Consider the following 21,235-nt stretch of genomic DNA (forward strand, 5'->3'; position numbering starts at 1 on the left):
CCCTGTTCTACTCATTCCTCTGGGCCACCTGGCAATGGCCACTGTCGGCAGACAGGACACTGGGCTAGATGGACCGTTGGTCTGACCCAGTGCGGCCGCTCTTACGTTCTCATCGGCTGGACCACGGACAGAGGAGAAGTCACAAGAGAAAAAGGGATTTCACACTAGCACATGGCCCCAGAGCAAGAAACTGAAAGCAAGCAAATGCCACAGGCCAGCCTTTTTTAAGCAAATGTTTATTTATATCAAAATACAAAACATTTCTGAAGCAAAGTAATGTTACATGAGGAGCAATTCAATGTTAAACGTTATCGATTCCAAAATCCGTCGTTCTCCTACAGAATGGCTAGTTTTACGTAACATTGCAACACTGCCATAATTTCTTAATTGGGTACATTTTTTTTTAAATCAAATCTATGGTCATGCAATGTTACTGGTGATGAGTTGTTTAGTACTCAGCAGGCCTTAAAATACCAGCAAGTGAAGGTCTAGGGACTAGCCAGTCACATTAAGGCAGGGCTTCACATTAATTTCCCCCTAACGTTAGACTCTGTGTTTCAATTGGCAGTAGCCCAAGTGCCTCAGCGGCCAACATCCTTGGCAGACTGACAGAGTGGATTTATTGCTTAGAGCCACCCAACCAGAAGCGGGTAGGAGTTGCCTCCAGTGAATGTGAATCAGGTTAGCTCTTCATTTGGGACAGGCAAAGAGTGCCGGGGAGAAGGACGACTAAATGCTGTTTGACAGAGAGAACCAGGCAAAGTCAGTGTTTCTTTGGCCCGAGCAGGTCTAGTGCCAGCATGGCTGAGTTGGAAGATTTCTCCCGCTAGAGCCAAATTCCCTTGTTCTGTAACACCCAGGCCCAGCCACAGACCTCAAAAGTGGAGTGCATCAGTGCAGGGGGCAAGAATTGGGCCTGCAAACTCATCAAGGGAAACACTAAGATTCCTGAGGGTTCTCTGCAGTCAGCTTCCCAGGAGACAGCCTGGGAGGGGAGCAAAAAGGAGCTGTCCCTCCCCAGGAGGTTGCATTGACCCTCCGAGACCCAAGAGGAAACATCCCTGTTTCCTCCCCTCATTACACTGTCAAGGGCCAGACAAAACTTGACCAATGTCCTTCCCCAGCAGAAATGAGGCTCCCTGTCCGGGCTCTGGAGTGACAAAATACTGGCACTAGCTAAACTTCCAGGGCCAAGTCCAGGACCTTACTGCCCCCTGCTGGTATTTTACAGACCTTCACAAAAACAGAGGCTGAGAGCAACAATACAGCTATCGGGAGATTATATAGAGCGCAGAATAAGTTTTGTATAAGGCTTTGGTACAGCACCATCATGTCTTGGATTTATTTCTAAATCGTTTACAGAAAAAAAAAAGCTTACTGAAAAAATAGTGTTCTGTTTTTCTTCTTTTTTTTTAATTTTATTCTCTTGAATAACATACCTGAAGTTAAAAATTAACCCTCTAGTTGCCATTCGGGCTCAGGTCGCCTATTTTTGCTGTGTGCATCTGTGCAATTTCGACACAAAAAGGAATACGAAACTCAAAAACTATTGTTAACCTGGTACACAGCCTGCACAACTTGCAGCAGCGACCGGCATCGTCGCTACATGGGCCGGGCCCAGTGGCTAAGATTTGACATGCACATGTCAGCAACCGAGATCACGGAAGTTCAGTTCAAATCACGAACCTTTATTAAAGAAAGAAAACCACAACAACGCACATTAAGGAACCAGTGGGACAAAAGTTTCTTTTATTATTGTTATTTAAAAAAAGTCAGTTCCACTGGCTACCATTTAAACAGCACCAAAGAGCACCCTAATGTGTGTTATACATTGTAATACTCGACATTCAAAAAATGGAGACGAGGTTGAATGGTCTTCAAGGGTTAAAGTCATTTTTAAATATAGGCAAGTTGTCTGAAAAAGAAAGAAATAAAAAAAATACCCTACACAACAGAAGATCACTTGGAGTTCTACAAAAAAAACCCACTGGTTGAACAGGGAATTAAACCGTTAGAGGTCTGTGGAAATTCAACAGGGTTCCACAGGCTCTAAACTTATCACATTGAATAGAAAATGATAAGCTTTATATAGGAGTTGCAAACTAGCCTACACAATTCTATAGGGATATAATTTCCTACTAAATTCCATAGGATGACTCAAGAGACCAACAGAAAAGTGGTCATTGGTTATTAAAATTCAGTAGGGTTTTCCCACAAGAGAAATACAAACAAAGTCTGCACAGAAAGTCCTAAGTTGTCTTGTCTTAAATTTTGAGACTGAGTGGTAGATACGGCATCCATGCCCCATCGTAGGGTCATTCTAAAAGAAGAGTAAGTAGTTACTAAGCACAGGGGAGAAAGGAGGGTGTGTATGCGAAGCCCATAGAGGGGAAAAAACTGATGGGGGGGAAAAAGCATCTCCAAGACCACCAGCCCGTCTAGATCCATTCTGCAGTCAGCAGCCCTCATGCCTTGCACTGGCCGTTGTGAACATCACCGGGCAGAAGTGGGGTTGGACCAGTGTTCCCTGTAAGCTGGGCGCTGTTGTGACCATTCAGGTGAAATTCAAATGCTGCCCAGCAGATTAGCAGAGTGCCCATCAATAGGATTTTTGTTTCTTCTGGTGGTGCACATGCCTCAGCGCACATAAAATGTATTCCACGCATGGATGAAACGATTAGAGGGAACATTGGTTGGGACTGTGACCTGAAAGGTTAGGTAGGCCCTTAAGCATATCTGGGCAGGAGAATGGATGGGACATTCCAACCAAGCAGTCACACGGCAGATCTAACACAAAAGAGTGCTCAGGAAAAACCCTTCGTTACCTCTGATCCTCTAGGAGGCTTCCACGTAAGCTCTCTAGGTATTACAAGGCCCATAATGAAAAGCCTTTGACTCCCTGTGTTCACGTCCCCTCCCTTTTACTTCTCATTTAAAGGTTTTTAAAAATCCTGAAGTTACCAGAACCACCATTTAAAGCAAATCCCTCCAACACTTCGCCCCGCAAGAACCCCAACCAAAGCCTGCACTGCACTGGACGGGGGCACGGCAGATGGATGGACACTGGGGCTGGTGATTAAAAAAACAAACAAACAAAAAAGAAAGTGGACAGACGCATGTCTCCAAGGTTTCTCCCTAAATGCTAGTGCATCAGGTTGGAAACGAGGTGCCGTTGGTTTGCATTTGGCATCAAGAGAGTTAATATTACTGTAGAAAGTGTGCTTCATAAACGTCTTTTCTCCATTATTTTTCCTCTTTTTTTCTGTAAGTGATTTCCGGGGTGGGGGGGAAGATGGGGGAAATGGGAAAGCTGCTAACACCCCTGCCCCCTCCCAAAAAAACCATCACAATGTGAGTGTCCCAAGCTCAGAGAGCTGTCAGCCACACAAGCGAACAAGGTAACCAAGGACAGCCCTTGTCCTTCTGACTGTTTCACTTGTTTACTGCTACTCAATGCAATCTAGACGTGCCATCTACCATGCTTTTCTTTGAACAAATCTTGGCTCGTCATTAGAAACACTCCCTTAAAAAAAAAAAAAAAAAAAAGAATAAAAGATCAAGAAACATAACAGGTTATACTGATGAAAGAAACTGCACCGTTTCGAAGAGTTTGAACTCCTTGCAAACGGGTTACATTCATGCTTTAGCCGGTCGGAGTTACCCTGGTACAGAGCGTGGTGTACCAGGCTAGTTTTGGAAGTGACTGTGATAGTAGCACAGCGTAGCTCAAAGGGCTGGTTCATGATACTGCTCCACCATGCAGTGCCTTCTTGGGAACTGTGGAAATTTCCCAAGGTAAGATCTCGAGACAGGGACTGGAGCCTGTTCTATATGAAGAGTGCCCTTAGGTCACCTCTGGTGGATTTCTTACTCTGTGCCCCATTACCTACTTGCTTGCTGTACAACCCCTTTGGGTTAAGGAAGGGGGATGGAAGATGTTGAAGTATATTTTGCAGTTCTTTTCTATCTTTGCTCTTTCCTCCTAGCGGGAAAGTCACAAGTAAGAAGACTGCTAGCAGGTGACCGTTTTCAGTACGGAGGCAATGGGCGATTCTGTGTCCCTCGAGCGTGTATCCCTTCGTGTCACATCACCAGTCATTTTCCTCGGAAGCCACGCATGGTTTGTGGTCGGACGACACAAAGAGCTTCTCCAGCCACAATCCACGGCTTTTTAGGTCTGCCAGACTATTGCTGGCTGGGCTCTTAAAGCTGGAGCCCATGACACAAACCAAGCGATGTGGGCAACACGCGCTCCTTCGCCTGCGCGGGAACAGATCAGTGTGATATCTGGAGTGTGCACACCCCTCGCAGCCACACGATCAGCGTCACACAGACTACAAAAGAATCCTACAGCCGTAGGCAACTTGCCTATCCCACTGGCAGAGCTGTTTCCGTGAAGAGACCCAGTAGGAGAGGGGAGAGAAGATGGGATTTTCCACATCTTCCTTCAGATTTTAGACCATGCTCATGCACTTGTGACGGGCCTGGTTACTCTGCAGAGTGGGGAGAAAGGTCACCCACAAAGCACACATGCTAGAAAGGAGACCAAGCGTTTACAGCTCTACACGGACTCAGCTATGGAAGTTACATGGCCACGTCCAAGGGAACCAGGCCACCTTTCAGCAAGAGAGAGGCAGGCAACGGGGCCAGTGATGGGAGGAGCGCGGCCTGCGCACTCCAGAAATCCTCTCCATGCTACCATTTCCCTGACCCGCACTTCTGCTTGTTCCAAGTCCAGGGCGAAGCCCTTTGCTCAGTATCTAGCCACCAGCTCAGCCTCAGTCAGCAAATGCTGACTGGACCTACGGGAGGTTCTGCCCGGGCCTCCGACTTCAGAGCATTATGGGAACAGTAGCCAACACCTCCCCTTTAGTCATCGAGAGCCTGCGCCTGCTCCCACTGAAGCCCCAGGTAAAACTCCCACTGTCGCCAGTGGTGCAGAGTCAGATGCCCAAAGAGGAAGAGAAAGAGGTAGAGGGAGCCAAAAGCTCCAAGCCTCGAGTCCACATAATACTACTTAGCACTTTGCAAGGCCAAGATTCCAGCTTCAAAGCGCTGCAAACAAGAACGCCTCAATCCTCCGCAGGGGAGGTTGGCTCCTAGCGTATAAGCCCAAAGGCACTCTGGGAAATGAGCATCAGAATCGGGATTAGCGCTCAGGACTTCCTACGGCTCATTCCTGAAAGCAGATCCCACGTTTCCCAAGGTCTTGAGCCAATCCTCGGTCTCGGAGAAGTCCTCGGGAATTCTGCCACTCGTCTCAAGAGAATCCGTTTGTCTCTCCCACCTGTCGTACAGCTAATGCCCCAGCATGGTGACCGCTCCCCTTTCTGAGCTACACAGCTCAGCTACACAGGTCCTTCTGCTCTTCTCTGCCTGTGGAATCTCGGTGGGTGACACAGGGCCGGGCAGCAACGGGAAAATGCAATGGAAACCCAGTGTGAGGATTCTTGGCAGCCCTTCTGCTTACATTTAAAGAGAGTCTTTCCAGTCTTTCAGAAATTACCTTCCCCCTCGACTCACCCAAATTCAGAGTCTTGTCTGGTTTGGCTCAATGCTGCTTTGCAGAAAAACTGGAAAAACCCATCCCTAGTACACTCTATTGCACCCACCATGCAGTCACCAGTCCTGCCCCAGTACAACTCCAGGAGAAAGGGAGCAGGGTTTTGTTTTCATGCAGGAATGGGGGGTTATTTTATGGAATGCACCCTGCAGGGCAGGAGGAATTGTGGGGAGTTAAAACTACACCTGCACTATCTCTGCTTGTACATGTTGAAACTCTCCACTCCGGCACACACTGATCCAGCAACATCCGTGGTCTGGCATGATTTTAGTGAGCTGGATGTCCACTTAGCATGGGTGTGGCCAAGTTTCTCGCTGTCCCATAAAGTTTGCTTACAGCCACCAGTCCTGACTCAGGGTTCTGTGCTGTTATTTAGCTCTAATTTACCCCAAAATTCTTGTAAGAGCCCAGTGAGCAGTGGAAGTGTTGGTAATGCTGTTAGACAATATTGACCTCCCATGGTCAGGCAAATTCTCTGATTCAGCACCAGTCAGGTCCCGAGGGTGCCAGACTAGAGAGGTTCAACCTTTACCACAGACAGGACTTCGGGTGAGAGGACAGAACAAGGCAGTCCCACAGGACACCAACCGAGGCTTTAAAGTCCGGGATCCTTTTAGGACAGGTATAGAGTTACCTAGATAGATGATGCTCTGTTACAGTGTGCAACTGAATTCCATGCTACAGTGTGAAACCTACAGACAACGTGCCCCTAACTGAAGCGGTCTAGAGGTCACACGAAGGGCTCCCTGGAAACCTCCGACGTCTCCATGCCTTCCCAAGCTTACCAAACAAATCCACTCACAGCCGTGCTTCCACTGAGGATGCCCTGGAAACTGGAGGCCTCCAGCAGACAAAGTCGATAGCTGCTGAGAGCTGCTCCACTCCAATGTGCTGAACAAAACAGATCATCTTTAAACGTCAGCTACAGCTGCCCGCAGCCCCACTCATCCCCGCCAGTGTCACTGAGTTCTGCAGGTTTTGTAAAGGCAACAAAACACTCTCCAAGACAGAGGGACCACAAGGCTTGGGAACCAATGGAAGCCACAGTGAGGTAACGGTGTTCCCTTCTTGGGCCTCCTACATCTGGAGAAGCTCCGGAGGGGCCCAGAACAATCAGCAGAACGGTATCCTCTTCAACAATATTACCAAATCCAACCTCTCTCTCCAGCTGTCCCAGACCCAGCTCATCCGATGCAGAGGCCGCCTGCCTGGGCTGTGAACACACAGCCATGCCACTTCCATGGCAATTGCAGAGGTGTTAAGGGCTTGGATTTCTTAATTGAAAACTAAAAGGCTCATTTGTTTCCCCATAAAAGGCTTTAAAAAAATAAAGGACAAATTCCCTTCTCAGAAAAATAAATGTCAAACATTGCCTGAAGCAGAAATACAGCCACAGGGGCCTTCTCGGTGCAGACATCCCTAATTCACAGGAGCAGCCCATTACCTTTCCCGTCACACGGGGCCTCCTAAAAAGAAGCATCCACAACCCTACAGATCCACGCAGAAGCAGCACATGGAAAAACCGAATGCTGTAATACTAGGCAAGATCTGCACACCCAGACATACAGCCTCCACTAGCTTAAACAAACACTCTCCCCATCCCCTGCATAGTGTTTTTACACTGGAGTGATAATGTACAATAGCGACAACTTCAACGCACTTCACAGATAAGCTGCACCACAGGCACGAATTGCAAGAACCGAAGTGAAGCAGATCGATTCAAAACTCATCGTAAAGGAAATCCAAACCGGCTGTTGTCCAGCAAGCTCCATGATTCCAGCAAGGGTTTAAAAAAAAAAAAAATCACAGAAATTCCTAATGGACCCATCTGATCCAGAGGAAACCTTCAGCTGGGACAAGTTGTTTGGGCCACACAGAGGATCTGTTGCGTCACAAGGCCCACGATCACCCTAAGATACTGCGCTGCTCAAAATGGAGCTAAGCAAGGGTACAAAAATAAAGCAGACTGTGTGACTTACAATATATATACACACACACACACATATATATATATATATATATTTATCTATATTTATATATGGATGAAGAAGTGGAGAATTCTAAATGCAACACAATTAAAAAATAGTAGCTCTGCTCCTGCTGTTAGATTCTCTCCACCTCCAATGGCCTCTCGATCTTCATGGACATTTTGGATGCATATTAATAAAGTACTTTCTATTTCAAAGGGAGAGGGAAATAAATTGAAAGTATTTAAAAGAAAGTAAATATATATTTATATAGTTTTATATACAATGCCATTTTCAATACACAAAGGTCATGTATTTATGGGATTGCACAGACACTGACCTGTCAAGTCAGTTTCATTCTCACCTGGTGTTTCAGAAACAGGAAACGTACATGCAATTTAAGGCCCCCGGATCAACATCTCCAAGGGAGAGGTATTGCCCCTACGGATGTATAGCCCCTGTGTTTATTCCTCAAAGGCATTTTAGCTTGTGAGCTCAAGAGGAACAGAAAAGAAGCCCTCCTGTTTCGAGACCTTGGGTTTGATCACACGCAATCTTGGGCCAAATTCTTCTCTTGGTTACATTCAGAGCTAAACTGGGTTGCATGGGGCACTTGGAAGGCAGATTTCAGTTCCAAATTTTGCTCTGTCCAGAATGAAAAGAGGATCAAGGAGATTCCTGGCCACACCGGGGAACAAAAGAAGACCTGGTTTCCCAGCTCCTTCACACAAACAGTGACAGCTATGTGACATCCCATCCCTCCCTCCACACCTCTCCAGAGCTTCCAGCCATTCAGCTACAGGACTATTGTCGGAGATCTGAAGGCCACCTGACTTCAGCAGAAGTTGCAGGTGTTCAATCTGCTCTTAGACTCTGTCCTGAGGCAAACAGCTGGCTGCCAGCCCCTCATTTCTCCGGAGCTCCAAGAACACACCAACTTTTTTTTTTTAATTTAAAAATCCTTACATAATCACTAAAAAGCATGCGTGCAACAGCTAACTCCCCCAGACCCACGCCAACCCCCTCCTGCCCTCCTCCCCACCTTAAAGTCCTAAGCCATGCATTTACCAAACTCCTGGAGACCCCAGGATTTGGGATGGGGATGTCCGCTCAATTGCATGTGTCTTGACGTTACCCAGTCCAACTGGATGAACTATGTAGTGCCGTACAGAAAACAAGGAACCGAGACTCAGGCAGTGAGAAGCCTACTCAATTAGAAGACGTGAAGGAGGAACACCCATCTCTAAAGGGATCATTGATGGGGACAGAACAAATTGATGGAGAACATTCCCTACATGGAGCGCATTCTGCAGAGCAGGCAAGGAAGAAATGAACTTATTTTCTGCATTCCTCAGCTCTCCTCTAAATCTAACTGCTTCAAGCTCCATTCTCGGAGAGCGGAATAAGGTTTGTGGCACTAATCATTCCATGAGAGTGTTGTGTGTGTGTGTGTGTGTGTGTGTGTGTGTGTGTGTGTGTGTGTGTGTGTGTGTGTGTGTGTGTGTGTAAGTAAACTAGTGCAAATTAAATTAACTCACCAATTGACACAAATCTCACATGTATAAACCTTGCCATCCACAGCTCAACTTAAGCGCCCATTGCTTAACGCACCAATGCGGTCATCACATTCCCAGGGGTAAGAGACTTTAACACAGTGAGTTTACCATCAGGCCTGGCAGTCCTGGAGCATTTCTCAAACATTAGCAAACTTCACAACCTTCTCTGTGATGCACTCTGTGTCTGGGAGATGAAGAAATAGAGGCACAGAGCAGGGAAGCGACTCACGCAAGATAAGAAACAGCAAGTCAACAGTGTAAATGGGAACTCAGACCTGACTCTCAGTCCTATGGTAAGACTCCATCTCCTCTGACTCTCCTGTGCACATAATGGCTTGCCGCTGTCGGCTATCGCCTTCCTACAGGGTGCACACAAGAGCATGCTTTTGGATAGACCAGTGAGCATGGCATTTACTGCTGCATTTTTGAAAGGGTAAGAGATGAACCCAGTCTACAAGCCAAGGGGACAGGCCAGTCAGTAACTTGCAGAAATACACTTGCAAGCTGGATTTGAACCCACCACCTTGGGCTTCAGAGGCCTGCCCCTTATCGGTTAGGCCATCCAAGGAACTGCAGCACCACCCCCATCTTCCATGGATGCTTTATCCTGTCCACCTTCAACTCCAGTGCTGGGCCAAGTGGTGGTGGGTGCCCTGCTCCTCCCCAGGGCAGGACTCAAGCTCATCCCCCCTAGCTATGGAGGCCAACGGCTTATCCACTGGGCCACCAGAGGCCCTGGCCCACTACCCTGCCTTCAGCATATGCCTTAGTCTGTCCCCCTTCCACCTGACTCCCACATGGGGCATGGCGACCGACCGGCAGTTTCCTGGAATGTTGCAAATATTACCAGCAATGACAAGTCTGTCGACTAGAACGCCACAGCTTGCGAGTGAGTCTTGAGCAGTGTTCGCGGTGGGAGGCTTGTGACTCTAAAGAGATTAAAACCACACAAAGTCCCCCTCCCCCTCCCCAGTGCAAACAGGAACCCTGTGCGACAGGCCACTTTATAGAAGTGTTCATCTTTCCATCAAGTTTCTGGCATAAGTCACTATGTGAGGAAACTAGCTTCAAATACCCATTGGTGCAATCTGGCATGGAGAACACTACATGTCTCAAAGCGAGGAACAAAGGAAGGGTTTCTGAGAAGAGCAGATGCAAAAGAGTTTTGTTTCTCCTCCTAAGTGACCAGAGACTAAAATCAATGGGGATTTTATATTAAAGGGCTTTTGTGTGTTTGTTTTTCACGACACTATAAAAAAGTCAAAGAAAAAATGAGGTGCCATTAAATCGCATAGCAGAGCATTTGCTGGAGAAAGGATTTTTGTACACATGCCTTTCCTGATCCTCCCCACGCATGTGCATGCTTCGTGTCTACAGCACTCTCTGGGCCAGCCAGTTTGAGAGCTGCTGAGACACAGATCCTCTGCCCAAGGAGACAATGTGAGCCGAGACATGGCAACACAGACAGCCATAAGGAAGTGTAAGTGCACTGGAGCCCACGGACACTCCCCCCAGTTCCTGAACCCCTGGAAAAGAGTTCTCCCACAGGCTGGTATATGCTTGGAGTAACCCCAGTCCAGTTAATGGAGTTACACGGGTGTAAACTCAGAGAGATCTGAATCCTGCTCTTATAAGGACACCAAAACTGAACAACTGCACTATTTTTCATTACCCCTCCTCAGGGTCGGATTAAGACCTTTAGAGGCCCTAAGCACGGAAAAGATTATGGTGTTCTCCCCCCCCATGCAATTAAAAATAAAAACAATGCTATACCGTAAAATCTTTTTTTTTTTTTTTTTTGGTGCCCCTGCTTTGCTGGTGCCCTAAGCACATGCTTAGTCTGCCTATTGGGTAATCCAGCCCTGCCCCTCGCCTAACACAACACACTTCCTGACAAATGACTCCAAGGCATAGCAGCTGGAGCAAACTCAGATCTTCACACGTGGCAGCAAGGTATGCTCAATTCTCCCTCATTGTAAGTCCATCTGACACACCACAAGTATCCCCCCCATATGTGCACACACTGGAGCTACTTACTGACACACACCCAAGGCTCTCACACACACACCCCCCCCCCCCCCCGGGCGCGCGGGCGCGCTCTCTCTCACACACACACACACACACACACACACACATCCAGTGTGCAACATGTGCCTCGGCAGAGGTTCAGGACTACATCAAAAGCAGAACAGGCTGCTGTCAGACAGCCTGAGGCCCTCTGTGGCATCGGCTTGGCCACCAGCAGCAATTCGCAGCCCTGCTGGAGAAGGGTAACCCTTGCCGGCCTACAGGAAGCAAAGCCACCTCTCCCTCCTGCGCCAAGAGCAGGGGAAAGTTTGAAATAAGCTCCCTTTTTGCATTGCCACGAGAGAAACTGTGCTGACTGCCCATTGGCCAGGACAACCACGTGGAGCGTCTGGTAGCCCAAGTCATCCGTTCCTCTTGCATCACGTTCCTGGTCATGCTGGGATGCAGTTATGAAGCCTTGGAGGTCTGTAGAGCAAATGCTGTCGGTGTTCCGTGCATTGAACATCCCTCAGGTCTGATGTTAGTTAGCAAACAAGTGAGAACCCTCAGCGCCCCTCTCTGAACCCCATGTCCCTGGGACTCTTTCCTGCCGGGATCCCTGAATACACCTCAAAATTCTCAGCGTGTCTGTGAGGAAACAGACTTTGCCTGACCAACCACCGCCTTGCCTTGCTCGCTCCCAATCTGTTCAGCGCCCTCTGTCCCTGCCACAGTCCCTACACAAAGCAAAGGCCCAGCCAACGGGTGAAGGCATAGGGCTACACCAGTGTTCCTTAAACTGTGTGCCGCGGCACATTGGAGGTGTACCGCGACTCTTAACTCCCCCCTCCCCTCCTGCCAGCGGAGACGGAAGCTCAGTTGGGACAACACGTGTGGCAATTAAAGGGGCCACAACCGGTTTTTTGTTTTTTGCTCAATAGCTTTCCCCCAGTGTTCCACATAAAAATAAAAAAAGATTGGTGTTCCGCAGTCTTAAAAAGTTTAAGAAACACTGGTCTACATGGGCCCAATAGAACCTGGTGTGGCATGGCGCCCAAGGCCCACTGACTTAGCACCAATACAACTGGCTGCTCCTCTCTGCTTCGATCCTTCCCAGTCCAGACAGCCCCTGGGCCAAACTCTTCTTTGAAGCAGCCCCCTTCTCCACTCCTTAGGCCAGTGAGCTTTAATGCAACCCATCAGGTTTTACACGGGTGCCCTGCAGGACTCAGCTGAAGAGGCTGCGAGACCATTTCCATTACCTTGGTGCCATGATTCAATGATTTAAATTATTTGCAATGGTTAGCGAGAGAAAACCGCGGGTCCAGGTGTGGGGTTAAAGGACCAAAATGCAGGCCAGGCCTTGGTAACGTGAGTAGCCGAGACGGGTGCCCCATGCCCGTGTCTGCTCCCACACCCTGCCCAGACGTATTGTTTCCATCCCCTTCCCTCCCTGGCCTCCTCCCCACCCTGATACCAAACAGCTAACATCACCCCCATCACCCTCAACGTCCCCTTTACATGCAAATATATCAGAAGCCTGCGTAACTACATCTACCTCTTCTCCAACGCGCTTCTACATATTTATACAGAACCTATATACATCATCTCTCTTTCAGTTCCTCGGAAATGTTCCTTTCTGCAAAAGGATCAGTGGCCAGCTCTCGGCTGGAGTCACAGGTGAACCCCAAAAGGTTCACAGGAAGTGGGGTGACAGAGGGAGTTGGCGTTGATTTGGTCCATCCTCACTGGGAAATTACTTCTGCAGCCTCCAACTCCAAGCCTGAGCCATGAAGTTGATGCTTGGATCCCAACGTCTCAAAGGTCAGGTGCGTGTGGATCCATGGATTTGGTTCAAGCCTACGATTAAAACGAGATAAGTTGCCTACGCATGTCTTCATCTCTAGCCCATGCACTGGCAGACCGTACTGCCGGGAGGGTGAATCCTGCCTCGTTTTGCTGAGGACTCCTATCCATAAGCAACTGGCAGCTCTTGACCTGATCTGAGGTTAGTGACTTTTCCCAGCATCTAGCATTGAACATTGTAATCCATTGTAGCAATATAGGTCCCAAATCAAAGAGCTTATTATGATGTTTATTGCTGTAGTGCCTATACAAGCCCACACGATGTAGGTAACAGGGCAAGAGGGAGGCACTTGTTAAATACAAGCCAGAACATTTTTACTATGTTGTGCTTCGCCTATCTGGACTGTCAGGCCAGAGGTGCTGGGTTTCTGCACTAGTGACTGTCAGGAAAAAATAATTCAGCAATTAACGATCCTACATTGGGATCATCAGCCTGGCTCCAGACCCCTGTCCCCACACTGCACAGTGAAAGCAGAGTTCCCAACCCCAAAAGAAGGGAAACCGGAAAAAGAAACGGAAGAGTCCGAAAAACTGATCCAGCTAACACAGTAATGTCTGAAAGCTCATTATGGAGGGACTCCAATAACCAGCCACTAGGAGGGAAGACTAAGCACGGTCCCTGACTGTCAGGATGGCCAGCCAGGATGATCCAGGGGAGCTCAGCTACCTCATGGGTACATGAGACAAAAAGGTTTAAGAAACAAAAATTGTCTAACCCCAGCCAAGCCACTCAGGCTGATGATGTCCAGGGAGGATTCTAAAACACCCCTCCCTTTTTTTCTCCGACTCAAGTCTTGGCTGCCTTTCCCAACAATAAGCAGCAATTCTAACAATGGATTGTGTCTCAAATAAAGAGCAAATGCCAAATAGAAAGCCAAGTCACCAGGCGTCAGATATCACCCGAGTCTGGAGAAGGGGCCATAGGTAGCCTTGGGTAACAATGCTACGCGCAGAAGAGATGAACCGATATCTCCAGGAGAAGTCCAATCCCCACGCATGATGTTTACCAATCCCTCACGCGGTACCCCCACAGCAGCAATGGGGCACAGCACGGCCCCAACTTCATACACAGAAGCAGTGCATTACATCTTCGTTAGCTATCCACCAATTAACTTTTCAAAGTTATTTATTAAAATCTAGCCACTGCTTTTATGAGACTGTCATTAGGCTTCTACAAACAGGAATTTTTTAGGATAATTTGGTTTTTATATTGTTTATTAATGGAGGAACTCCACATTTACACCAGTGCATCCGGGAACAGAGTCTGACCCTTTGGGGCCTATGAAATCTGATTTCCTCAAGAATTTTGCATCCACACAAGTGCCTCTGAACACAGGCCATGTGTTTTGCTTATAGCCCTGAGAGCTTTACACCTTCTTGAGCGGCTGGACTGAGGGGGAAAACTTCCACTCCACCTCTATAATACAAAGGGACAAGGGACTTATAAATGCACATAAATAAATCAAGGGCCATATTTACACGAGACCCTTGTACCAACCTAGTCAGGTAATGGGTGTAACTCCCCTCACGTGAACACTTTCAGTTCGGTTTCAGAGTGCCTTAAAGCCTTGTAGCTTTCTCGTGCAGACACTGATATTATTTTAGGTGATGATTTAAGTGAGTTAGTTAAACTGGTACAAAAGGCTGCTGGACAATCATGTTAGAGAGACTTACTTTAGTTTTGCTTATAACAATTAGAAGCAAGTTCAAGTAAAGAAAATGAGCCACACTTAACCCCAACTGGGAGCATCCACTCTGCCTTATGCCCCATTTTAACTATAGCATTTTAAAATCTGACTCAGGTAACACCCTTGCCAACTTTCTCATGTAGGCAAGGCTTAGCTAACTGGTCCAAAACAATACATTTGATCTGCTTTCATTGATTACACTGAAAAGCTTAGCTTTTCACCTAAAACTCATGAGCGAAATTTCTCAGTTTAAAAAAATAAAAACTGATTCAAGTAGTAAGAAATAGGAAATGCTGTTCCCATCAGAAAATATATTAACCACGACAAACCAGCTTTGGGCAAAGAGCTAGCTTCTGGAACAGAAGAAGGAGAGAAAGACCATCTGGCAGACTCAGGAGTGATGCTGGTGAGCACTGTCCTTCAGCCTTACGTGGCAAGACCCATCAAATGGGCATCACAACAGCCCTATCAAATATGCAGTTAATGCTGAGCATTGTAGTGCAACTTTATCTCCCAACAGCAACTAATTAATCCTCACAACACTCCTATAAAGGTAGGTAATATTATTTTCCCCAATTTACACATGGAGAAACTGAGGCAGAGAGGTGAAGTGATTTGTCCAAGGCCACAGAAGGAGCCAGTGGCAGAGATGAAAATAGGACTGGGAGCCAGGAGCTCTATGCGCAAACCAGGCCTCTCAGTTCCATTTAATAAGGGATATCTTCACTTGCCAAGCCTACAATACGCAGTTGAATAGCTATCACGACATAATTCCCTGGGATTTCCATGGGTAGCTGACTCAGCATTTTCTACACACCTAACCAGAAACAGAGGCATTGTTGAAATTCTCCCTGAATGTATGGCTGAATACTGACTGCAACACCCAGAGATAGCGGGGCCGACTGTTTTCAGAAGTGTTAGTACCTTCACTCCCATCCTCCATACACTGCTGCCCATTTCCACAAGCAGCCTAGCTAGCCGCAACAGGAAAAGTTGTCAAAATCTGCAGAAATCTGGCAACTGAGACTGAGGGAAGAGGAGCTGAAGGATTGTGATGGGAAGAATTCTTACACTGAAATATCATTCTACACAGCAGGAAAACCGACTTCCCAAAAGGGACAAGAATCTATGGATGTGATGTTGTGACCTTGTAGTATTTACATTCAGGATACTCTGTAGAACGGGGGGGGGGGGGGGGGGGGGGGGACACATTCCTGCTGCCGGTGGTGCATCACGATTCCCGTGAAACTTTGTGTTTTGGATGTTGCCTGGGATTTGTTAGAAAAACCAATAGAAGTGCTCATTTTTCCATCCGGAGTGCAGCCATAATTTTACTGAAGAGACCGTAACATTTCCCATTAGGACAGGTTTACATAAAAGGAATTTGGCTCAGGAATTTTTCTGCCGTCTTCAAGAACAAGGTGTATTTGTAGCTGACCAAGAAAAAAGCAAAGTTTTCAACAGGGTGGAAACGGGAGAACAAACTGGCACAACTCAAATGTCCTAGACTGCCAAGGTCAAGAGAACCCACCTCCTCCCCATTAGAAGGCCCCATCGGAGTCTGGTTGTGAAAGTACTTTGCAGAATGAGAGTCAATTTGCCATAGCACAGCATCTGCTATGGTTGCAGGGAGTCAATATTTTTTCCCTTCACGCCCAGCACTTCTCCCCCTCCCCAACATTATCCACAAATAGTAGTCAAGATCACAGAGATGGAGAGGAAGCAACTGCAAAGGCTAAAAGATCATCTGAAGAAGGAAAGATGCTTCCATGAGGCTCACTGGCTGGATTTCCCTTTCCAGCTCTTCTAGGGCTCACAGAGCTGAAAAAGAGATAGAGAGGATGGCAGCTCCAGTATCTAAACGTTGAAGGCTGTGAAAAGCACGGGGTCTTTGCTCAAAGCTTCTGCAAAAGAAACAAGTCCTTAGAATGCTGTCCAAATGAGTTGGCATATTCTGCCGCGTGCATCTAAGTCTTCTACGGCTATGTAAGTCAGGAGACTGAAAGGGTCTTGAGGAGACAGTCGTCCCAAAAGACTGCCTGGTTAATATGAACAGGTCCCGCAAATAGCTCAGAAAATGCTCAAAAAGCAAACATCCTGCATGGATGGTCACAAAGAAAACAGAAAAAGGAAGCATTTTTGCAAGTGAAGTGAAGTTTGCCCTGTTCAGAGCTGGCAGACGATCTTTGCAACTCATCAAAATAGAGTTTCAGGGAGACGTACGTGGTGTGCAGACATTCATAAAACACTAGAACTGGAAGGGTCTTGAGAGGTCATCAAGTCCAGTCCTGTGCCCTCATGGCAGGACCAAACACCATCTAGATCATCCCTGATAGATGTTTGACTAACCAGTTTTTCAATATTTCCAGCGATGGAGATTCCACAACCTCCCTCGGCAATTTATTCCAGTGTTTAACCACCCTGACAGTTAGGAAGCTCTAGCTAATGTCCAGCCTAAACCTCCCAAGCTACAATTTAAGCCTATTGCTTCTTGTCCTATCATCAGAGCCCAAGGAGAGTAATTTTTCCTCCCTCCTCCTTGTGACCCCCTTTTAGGTACTTAAAAGTTGCTATGTCCCCTCTCAGTCTTCTCTATTCCATACTAAATAAATCCAATTCTTTCAGTCTTCCCTCAGAGCTCATGTTTTCTAGAACTTTAATCCTTTTGGTTGCTCTTCTCTGGACGCTCTCCAACTTCTCCACTTCCTTCCTGAACTGTGCTGCCCAGAACTGGACACAGTACTCCAGCTGAGGCCTGATCAGTGCAGAGTAGAGCGGAAGAATGATTTCTCGTGTCTTGCTCACAACACTCTTGTTAAGGCAGCCCAGGATCACATTTGCGGTTTTTGCAACAGTGTCAGACTATTGACTCATTGTGCTACCTCTCTGCACAGGGGCCAATTTCACCTATGGCTTGGAAGCAGGACTAAATAGCCGACTTCTGTGCAGTGTCACCAACTGGAAGCAGCCCAGAGTCTTGTGACATTTCATTCTGTGGGCGTATGCCCATGTATGCTAGTCTTCCTCAAAGCAAGCTAGGAACCTTTAAGCAAAGATTCCTACAAAAATTTGAGATGGTACCTCCTGCCAACTGCTTCCTTCCCCCTTGTCAGAAGTCTTTTTAAAAATCAGACCCAACAACTGGCCTGTTGGACCAGCGCTAGAAATTAGTTTCTGGTTTTCTCTGTGGCACTAATGTCTGTCAGCTGAAGTCACAGGGGCTCAGGTTTTACCCCTAGAGTGCAAGAGACATTCGATCCAATCCAGGTCCTAGTGGAGTATCGGGCAATCCCTAAAACACACAGTAACCAAAAAGATCCTCATTCAGGCCACAAGCAAAGCTGGTTTCTCACCTAGCCAGGGATACCAACTATGTACTTGCCAAAAAGCCCTGAGCCATGCTCGAGATTCAGATTTTGTCCAGAGTATCCTCCTTTCACGTGCAAATTTGTTGCTCTGAACCTAATCAGGATTTTGAAGTTTCAAAGTGTGCCGTAATTTTTATTATTATTTCTGAACAGCAGATGAGCTGGGAAACATCTTTAAAAAAGGTTTTCTGGGGATATTTCTAGGTGGGCTGAAAAGAGAAAAGTTTACCTTAAATTTCACCAAATAACTGACTCAGAAATATTGCTTAGTCTAAACTGCTCACTTTTACAAAGCATCTGAAACTCTTGGCTGCTTCTCCAACCCCCCGAGCCCTTCGAAGTTCAACCATTAGCAAAAACAATAGCCAAAGCTTGTGTTAACCATAGCAAGACTGGGAAATACATTGTGGGCATCCCCACTTAAAAAAACATCTTGGGAAGTATATGAGCGAACAGCCTTTGCCATGGAAACAGTGCAAAGAAGTACGTAAGTCTTCCCAGGATCTACCTGAGACATTTTCTACATCCTGAAATCACTTAAACAAAAAATGCCCCCATGAAATACTTTAAGAAGGGTAAGTGTGTTATTCCCAGGCAGGATACGATCTTAGCACTCCACCACAAGGGATGAAACACACAAAGACCTGGATGCACCATTTGATCCTGCCTCTTAGAAAGTACCTAAATATTTATGAATACAGGAATATCATAATACTCAGCATTTATGTAGCACTTTCCCGCTGTAGACTTCTAGGTACTTTACGAAGGAGCTTAAGTATCATAATCTCCATTTTACAGATGAGGAAACTGAGGCACAGAGTGGTTACGTGACTTGCCCTAGGCCACACATTGAGTCATTGGCAGAGCCAAGATTAGAACCCAGGTGTCCTGATTCCTAGCCTCATATTCCATTCACTACACCAGAGCTGCCCTTCTTATATAGACCTATGCAATCCAGAGAGAAACTGATGGCCACGTGAATCAAAGAAACTGGGATAGAAAACACTCTGGTGAAGAACTGGAATGGCATGAGTAAAAGGAGGACAATGTAACTCCCCAGACTGAATCATGAGAGCGCTAAAACCCAATGCACCTACACCCACATTCATGCTACAACGGAGGTGGAGGTGACAAACCAGCAACACATTTAGAACTGATGCAAGGTGACAGAACTGGTTTTTACTGCCTGCTGCTAGAAGCAACTATTCAACTCCAGGGACCAAAAGTTACCACCCCAAAGCCTCCTCTCAGGCATCGTTGTATTCGCCCAGTTTATGTTCATTAGTGGGGCAAAGGGCTGATAGCTGCAGGCTGACGTGTTGCAACTCTCACTTTTTGGGGGGTACACAGTCGTAGCTTATCCATTCACACTCTACACAGAAAATCCATCCTTGCTCCTCCTTTTGCAGCAAATCATAAAGAATGCCAACACTCCTGTAGTGAGACCTCGTATTCTAAGACTTCACTAATTTTACAAAGTAAACTAGAGAACATTTACTAAGAATATGAAGAAGCATAATAAATTGTCAATCTACACCACCCTCATCCAAGTTGACAAAGTACAGTTTGGGATAGAAGATCCTTGGTTTTAAATTCTCCCCCTCGCACACCCGATTTTGCAGGCTTGCAAAGACATGTTATCATAAATTAACAAGCTTTGAGAGTGTGCAGGAGTGTGACCTTGCAAGATAGCCTGGAGTTCTGCAGGTTTTGTGGACAGAAGTAAAATATTTGTGGTTTTGTTATTCATCATCCTTGCCCAAAAAGGCGCAGGGGCAAGGAGATTTTGCGCTGGTAATATTTTCTGGGATAATTTTGCAATGCATTATTCTAAAGTAATCAGATTAACTGAGTTATCAATTCCAATCTGGATTGTTTTGTCACTTAATTGTTTGTGGAATCCAAAGGATTCCTGTGAATTCACATCATTTGCTTACTTCCATGTTTCTACTCAAACACACAGGCTACGTCTACACCGGCATGATTTTCCGGAAATGCTTTTAACGGAAAAGTTTTCCGTTAAAAGCATTTTTGGAAAAGCACGTCTAGATTGGCAGGATGCTTTTCCCACAAAAGCACTTTTTGCAGAAAAGCATCCATGGCCAATCTAGACGCGGTTTTCCGCAAAAAAGCTCCGATCGCCATTTTCGCTATCGGGGCTTTTTTGCGGAAAACACTACTGTGCTGTCTACACTGGCCCTTTTGCCCAAAAGTCTTTCGGAAAAAGACTTTTGCCCGAACGGGAGCAGCATAGTATTTCCAGAAAAGCACTGACGATTTTACATGAGATCGTCAGTGCTTTTCCGGAAATTCAAACGGCCAGTGTAGACAGCTGGCAAGTTTTTCCGCAAAATCATTTGATTTTGCGGAAAAACTTGCCAGTCTAGACACAGCCACACTGTATAAATACATTGCAATCTGCACCTATGGTTTTTTTTTTTTAAATTGATGCGTATTTTTGGAAGCCAGGATGTAAAACCTCATCCTTCTTCCAGGGCTCATAAAACAGAGAGGGGGATTTGAGGGACCACAGAGTCTCATGACAGCCCTAAGGTTGAACCCTCTTGCTCTGAGCCCTGCATGCCCCAACCTCACCTTTTTCTGCTCCTGGAGAGGAGCCCCATGACATGGTGGTGGGTGAGGCGAAAGTATTTTCCCCTCCCCCCCTCTAATTTAGGATATCCTCCCCTCCTTCCCACCCCATGATCTGCATTAAATGGAAGGTGTCCTGTGAAGGGGAGAGCCTCTCCCAGTGGGCAAAGACTGGATGCTAGGTTCCCTGGATGCGATACCAGGCAGACTGTGCCCAGTGAGACGCAATCGCTTTTGCACAGTCAGCCTGTTGGTAGGAGAACCCAGCCTGAAGCTCATACCCCATCTCTCCCCACGTGTGTCAATAGGTCACGAGATCTCCCCTCCCTCCCCCTCCCCCCTTTGAACCTTGTCTGGCTGGCGCTACGCTAAAGTAAGGTGGCGTGCCCGCCAGAATCATCATGGTCCACGCTGTTGAGAATAGCCGTCTGGTCCTCAGGGAGCTGCCGGTGGCAGAGGTCATCCTTCAGCGCTGAGAGGCGAGCGAAGGGATCCTGACGAGAGTGTCTCTTCTTCTTGCGGAGGGAGACAGCTTCGTCAGGCCACAGTACCTGAGAGTTGGGAAGTTGCTGAACCTGGGAGGCAGAACCATCTGAGGAGGAAGAGGGAAGGACAAGAAATAAAGAGG

General features: G+C 46.9%; 1 protein-coding gene across 2 annotated transcripts in view; it reads right to left on the minus strand.

Annotated features, from left to right (window-relative positions):
- Positions 1-218: 218 nt before the first annotated feature.
- IGSF9B (immunoglobulin superfamily member 9B) overlaps positions 219-21,235 on the minus strand; it is a 126,204-nt gene continuing 105,187 nt past the window's right edge. For both annotated transcript variants that reach the window (XM_075909819.1, XM_075909818.1), the window contains exon 20: positions 219-21,199. In XM_075909819.1, coding sequence (XP_075765934.1) covers positions 20,976-21,199 — 224 coding nt within the window. In that variant the 3' untranslated portion in view covers positions 219-20,975. The remainder of the gene's footprint in view (positions 21,200-21,235) is intronic.

The sequence above is a fragment of the Pelodiscus sinensis genome, chromosome 26 (genome assembly GCF_049634645.1).
Source record: "Pelodiscus sinensis isolate JC-2024 chromosome 26, ASM4963464v1, whole genome shotgun sequence".
NCBI lineage: Eukaryota > Metazoa > Chordata > Testudines > Trionychidae > Pelodiscus > Pelodiscus sinensis.